The sequence below is a fragment of the Cucumis sativus genome, chromosome 7 (assembly GCF_000004075.3).
Source record: "Cucumis sativus cultivar 9930 chromosome 7, Cucumber_9930_V3, whole genome shotgun sequence".
Lineage (NCBI taxonomy): Eukaryota > Viridiplantae > Streptophyta > Magnoliopsida > Cucurbitales > Cucurbitaceae > Cucumis > Cucumis sativus.
In genome coordinates this window covers 2,686,096-2,692,111 of record NC_026661.2, presented here as the reverse complement: position 1 = coordinate 2,692,111, position 6,016 = coordinate 2,686,096, and the positions used below count along the sequence as shown (strand labels likewise).

General features: G+C 30.9%; 1 protein-coding gene across 1 annotated transcript; it reads right to left on the bottom strand.

The window, feature by feature from the left end:
* Nucleotides 1–2,029: 2,029 nt before the first annotated feature.
* On the bottom strand, nucleotides 2,030–5,408 carry LOC101203887 (protein DETOXIFICATION 40). The gene is made up of 7 exons (XM_004144540.2): nucleotides 5,035–5,408; nucleotides 4,227–4,858; nucleotides 3,475–3,531; nucleotides 3,124–3,362; nucleotides 2,867–2,985; nucleotides 2,662–2,748; nucleotides 2,030–2,256 (listed from the first exon to the last, which is right to left on the bottom strand). The coding sequence occupies exons 1-7, from the start codon at nucleotides 5,338–5,340 to the stop codon at nucleotides 2,173–2,175; spliced, it is 1,524 nt and encodes a 507-aa protein (XP_004144588.2). The 5' UTR covers nucleotides 5,341–5,408; the 3' UTR covers nucleotides 2,030–2,172.
* Nucleotides 5,409–6,016: the final 608 nt, after the last annotated feature.

The window sequence follows — 6,016 nt, the reverse complement described above, 5'->3', positions numbered from 1 at the left end:
TTAATTTGGGATTTAATTTAGCATAATTTTTTTTTGTTGAAGGTTCAATTGATTCAATAGAAGGAATTAAGCAAGGTTGAATTACCTCAACTTTTGCTAGGATTTTGGGTGTTTAGTTAATTAATTGTATTAATTAAGTTTTGGATTTTCCCATTTAGGACATGTTTATTGAAAAACTTGGACGGTGACTATTATGAAAGAATTGTTAAGCCAATATGTAGATTCTACTGATAGACATTTGATATTATGTTTTCTTTTATTATGCATTAACGTGGCTATTAGGAATGATTGATATTGGTAGCTACCTATACAATTGTTATGTATGACGGAGATGTGTGATGATCATGATATGTTATGAATGAGATATACTATGGTTGAAATGCATCATGATTGAGATATGATATTTATATATGTTATGCTATATGTATAGGCTATGATGTTCTATTGGCTTTTTTATCTATTAGAGTCGTACCATATGGATGTCTCTCAAGATCACCACCTATTAATTAATGCTTGTATGGCCAACTTACACTCTCTTTTAGGGCGTTTCCTTCAAATTCACTAAGAGTCAAGTGTGTCCCTATGGGGTGTGTTGAAAAACACATAGTTATGTTGTACTTTCTTACAGAACTCTAACAGTAAGTTAACAAACACGTAGTGGGTCCCTTACCGAAAGTATATGTTTATAAGGTAGAAGTAAGTTGGAAAATGAGAAGGGACAATTTATGTTTTCAATATTTGATTTACGTAAATTTATTTAAGAACTCACAAGTACTTTTAGATATTTTAATTTTATTTTAAGTAGGGCCGAACTAATATTTTATTTATTATTTTTCTTTACATACTTTACTTATATTTTATGAATAAATATTTGAAGCGTTTCTTTTAAATGTTAGTATTTATTTGTTTTAGTGGTAATGACCTCATCTTAGTATAAAAGTTGAGTCATTATTTTTAATAGATACCATAGATGTCTATCATTATCTAATATTGTCTATTACGATTTATCAACACCAGCAATAGATAATGACATTTTTTTTTATATTTATAAATATTTTTAATAATTATGTATCATATTTTAGACTTATAAAGGCCGTTTGGACACAAATTATCTGAAACTATAATAACTACCTCTTGTTAGAGTATTTACTATTTGACATTTATGATTATTTTGTTCTTTGCTGTAACGTTTACTATTTCCTTTTATCAAACTAAAATAGTTTGCATAACAAACACGAATTGTTATAACCCGAATCTAAAATAATCTACCCCTACATATTGGGTTAGATAAATAAGATGATGTCACTAGATGGGAACAATTCTTTATTTATTTTTAAATTGAAAATTTATTAAATTTAAGAATATTCAATATAAGCATAATTTTAATTTCCAAGCTAACACCTAATCTATTCCCTTTTGTGTCTGTTCTATTTTCTTTCTTTTAATAACAATAGGATGAAAAGATATTAAGCTGACAACATAAAAATATAGAAGAGTATACTTGCTATATGTTTATGATCAAATTGGGAGTGGAAAACCGTTTTTATTTATATATGACCCATTAACGAAAGAAGTTTGCTAGGATAAACAAAAGATAATAACATTAAGAGAATCCCACGCACGCCATCAAAAGTTGAATTGTACAACGCTAATATTACTAAATTTAGGGAGAACCTAAGTACACTTGAGGCAGTCTATCAATCGATCAAGCTCTACGTGAATTATTGTAGTAGTTGAGTATAGCAGATGAATAGTACATAGTAAACTGCTTAACTCTTTAATATAAATGGAATATCTTTCTATATCTCTTTTTTTGTTTACTTATGGTTGGTTTTTTCTTCTTACGACAATTGTTGTATATGTTTTTCATTTGACATTTGTGTTTGAGCAACGAGTACTTTTTTAATAATACTTAGTTTAGAACTATTTTATCAATGAGAATTTGTTACGAGTAGCTCACACAAACTATAATTGACTAAGAATAGTTTGATAAATTTTACTATAGTTTGTAAATAGTTTTAATACTTTGTTATTTTTTAAAATGTCAATTTATTGATTGCGAATCTAAATCGGATTAAAGCCAAAATTCTGCTAAAGAAAAAAAAATCTTAATACAAATAAAACACAAATCATGATCCATGTTTTTATTGAATGATTCATCACACACCAGGCTCACTTTAATGCTTCAATTTTTATATTCTTCGTTGTTTTATCTGTGTCGTTCCATTTGTTTATCCTTTTTACTGCTTCCTCTACCTGCAATTTCAATTTAAAATTTTAGTTTTTTTTTCTTCAAGTTTGAGAAGTAAAATATTTTGAGAAAAAACCATATTTGATTACAAATAATTTTTTTTTAAAATCTATTTTTTATAAGTTTAGGATTTGTCACGACAACTAAGTGATTCACACAAAGATAGGTAATAAAATGTTACCCCATACGTCATTTCAACTATTTGATAAAAAAAAAAAAAGACAAGTATTATGCAAGTATTGTCCAAAACTTTGTAATAAAAGTATAATACTTTAAATGTTATGTTTAAAAAATTTGTAACCTTTTGAAATAGATCATATAAAATGATGAGAAAACCAATTAGTATAATAAATAAGAACTAAGCTACACCTAATTATCTATATATAGTAACTTCAAATAAATAATTTTACCTCTTTATTCCAATCGGTTCGAAATGTGACCCACGACAAAATGCACGTTTGAATTGCTGTGCCACTAAGCATCCCTAACCATATGCCCTGTACACATATACACATATAACACATCCTCAATAATAACATGTTTGTGAATATTTATTTTGTATTATGATATAGTAAGATGTTTAGATGAAAATATTAATTTAAAAAGTAAGAATACCTTGGCTCCAAGTTTGAAGTAGAAGCCTAAGAGAACACCCAAAGGCAAACCAACGAAGTAATAGCAACACACATTCACGCATGCAACGAAAGATTGCCATCCGCATCCCACAGCCACACCTAATTATTCATTGTTTTATTTTCATTAACATAACACCAATATTAGCTTCTTCTTTTTTTTTTTAAGAAATTAAATGGTAAAAAATAAGACAAAAGATAATATATGCTTGGTTCGCAATAATATAGAAAGATATATACCTGATAAAACAGGTTGAATTCCATTTAGGATTAAGGTGATAGCAAGAAAAGGACAAAGATCTGAAACTGCGGCAGCGACCGTGGCACCTTCGGTGAAGACGTAGCTAATGACATTTCGCAAGGCTAGGACTATGCAGGCGATGATTATAGAAATGGTGGTGGAAATTACCATAACCACAACTACCGAAAATGCAGCCGATTTTGGATGTTTGTGTCCTAGTTCGTTTCCAACTCTCACACTGTATCAAAAGTAAAAATGAAAATATCCTATTTAATTAACTTTTAAGCTCTTGTTTAATCTTTATCGAGTTTTGTTTTTAAAAAATAAAGGAAGAGATGGAAGAGCTTAACCTAATAGCTGCGTTGAATCCCACACAAATCATAAAAGCAAATCCATTAATCGTAGTGCTGCAAAACCAATATCAAACCATTAACAATCACACCTCCAACTTCTTTCTATATAAAAATAATACCGTTTCATTTCATTTTAATTCTAGACAATAGTTTTCCATCCTAGTAAGTATTCTCATCTTCCCACGCATTAGAATGAAATTTTGATTTATCAAAAAACTTAAAATACTAGTAAGTAAAGGCAAAATTCTTTTATATATCATCTAACAATATATGAAGTAAATTTATAGTGTACTTTCGTGGTACTAAACAATTTCCATGTACATATTTTTAATCATTTCAAAAATATTTTTGAGAATATAAAAATGAAGTTTTTTAAAAACTGAAAAAATTAACAAATAATTTACATTTTTTATAACAAAATCACCGAAAGACTAATTTTTTTATTATACTTTATTTTTTACTAAATATTTGGTTAAATGTTCTACTATTATCAAATTGATGTAAAAACACTCCAAAACATGTATTTACGAGTTCTTCCTCAATTTTCTCTTCCTTCAGAATTATTTTGGTTACCAAAATTTTAGGTTGATACAATTATTGGAAAAAAATTATAAAGAAAAAAGTGATGGAAGTTGTTTTTTTTTTTTTTTTTTTTTGTTATATTTGAAAACCCAATAATGAAATATAGCAAAGGAATTGTAAATGAAATAAAAATGGAGGAATGGAGAGATAAAAAAGAAAAGAAATACCATATGGAGAGAGAGTTGAGAGACAATTCAGGATTTTCAAGCAACCCAGCAACCAAAACCAAAATCTGAAAATACCAAGTTTCCAAACAAAGCATAATCGCCGACGCCGCAGACAACTTGAAAAACTCCGGCAGCCCTGAAAACGCAGCCGAACTAAACCCTCTCCATGTCTCCTTAAACCTTTCACTTTTCAAAATGTAAACAAATTGAGCCGTCACGATGATCCACCAAGAAAGGCTCAGAACCGATGACGCGCCAAAAAGGCCCAGCCCAAGTTTATAAGCCGCAACCCAACTGAGAGACAAATGAACCACCAACGTCGCGGCGGATATGTATGCACTTGGAAGAACTACGCTTTGGGATTGAAGGAATTTCTGTATTGGAAAGTTAATGGCGTAGGCGAAGATTTGTGGGATTAGTCCGTACACGAATATGGCAGCGGAGGAAGCTATTTCCGGGGATTCTCCTAAGAACAATAAGATGGGTTTTGAGAATATGTAGAGGAGAGTTAAGAGAAAAGCCACCATTGTTAGTAAGATGGTTGATCTCTGTAAGTATATTCCTAACATTTCGTATTTTCCTGCACCGTATGCTTGTCCGCATAACGTCTCCACCGCACTCCCCATCCCTAACTGTTTTATTAACATAACAAAAATCCAAACAAATCACACTCCTTATTAGATTGGTATGAAATACTTGTTACTCTGTCTAAAAACATAAAATTCAAACTTCTCAAGTGTTAGATTGAGTATTTTCATTTTCATTTCATAATTTAACACTCAAAAGAAGACGAAGAAGAAGAAGTTACCATGAGACCGTAAGCAAAAATTTGAACTCCATTGTTGCCGAGAGAGGCGGCAGCGAGTTGAAGGTTACCAAGTTGGCCTGAGAAGATGCGAGTGGACATAGACATCAAGTTGTTAATCAAATAGACGAACACCGCCGGAGCCGCGAGCTTACTCAAGAGCTTGAGCTCAATCCAAGCGGCTCGCCGGATTCGAACCACGTAACGCAATTGTGTGTCGGATAATATGTTCTCCAGCTCCCCGCTTACGGCGTCATGCTTCGGCGCTGACTGCTCCACCAACGGCTCCAAAATATCATTTCTCTCCATCTCTCACTCTCTCACTCTCTCTCACCCTCTCTTCCACAAACCAATTTGCAAAAGAATGTACTCATCTATAACCTTTTTATATCTTTTATTGACGTCATAATTAATTTATTTAGTAGGGGTTTGGTATAATGGCTGGTTGTGATTTTCTGTGGAGAACATAGTGCAAACCCTTTTAAAACTTATACCATACGTTTATATAATCAAACGTGATTACGAAATTTGATTCTTTTTTCTTTCTATAATTTGGAAGCTAGATAACTAAACATAATGTTGATTTCTTATTTGATTTGAATGTCGGTTTTGATGACACAATGGACGTACGTAGGTCTAAAGATTTTGTATAACCTCTTACAATCACTTTGTACAAACAAATTTCATATTTTATAGTATCAAAATATATTTGGTAGAGAAATGGACACGTCAATAGTTAAATTTTAGTTTACCAATAAATTGGGGTGGGAGAGGTTGGGGGATGTGAGATGGATGATTAATGAGGTGTTTAAATGAGTGAATACGAGTGGTTGTTGGCTATTTTTATGAGTGTCAGGATGATATTATGTTTGCCCTATGTACAGATATGAACTGATTACTATGACTGTGGTACCAAAAAGTATAAACTTATAAATTAATAGGATTGGAGATTGTTTGATTGTGTTTATAACTATTTATAAGAGAA

Excerpts from the sequence above, each read along its gene's own strand:
- LOC101203887 (XM_004144540.2), bottom strand. The coding sequence starts at position 5,340 with ATGGAGAGAAATGATATTTTGGAGCCGTTGGTGGAGCAGTCAGCGCCG. Across the intron at positions 3,363-3,474 it reads GGATTCAACGCAGCTATTAG|TGTGAGAGTTGGAAACGAAC; the intron begins GTTAAGCTCTTC and ends CTTTTGATACAG. Across the intron at positions 2,749-2,866 it reads ACTTCAAACTTGGAGCCAAG|GGCATATGGTTAGGGATGCT; the intron begins GTATTCTTACTT and ends ATATGTGTACAG.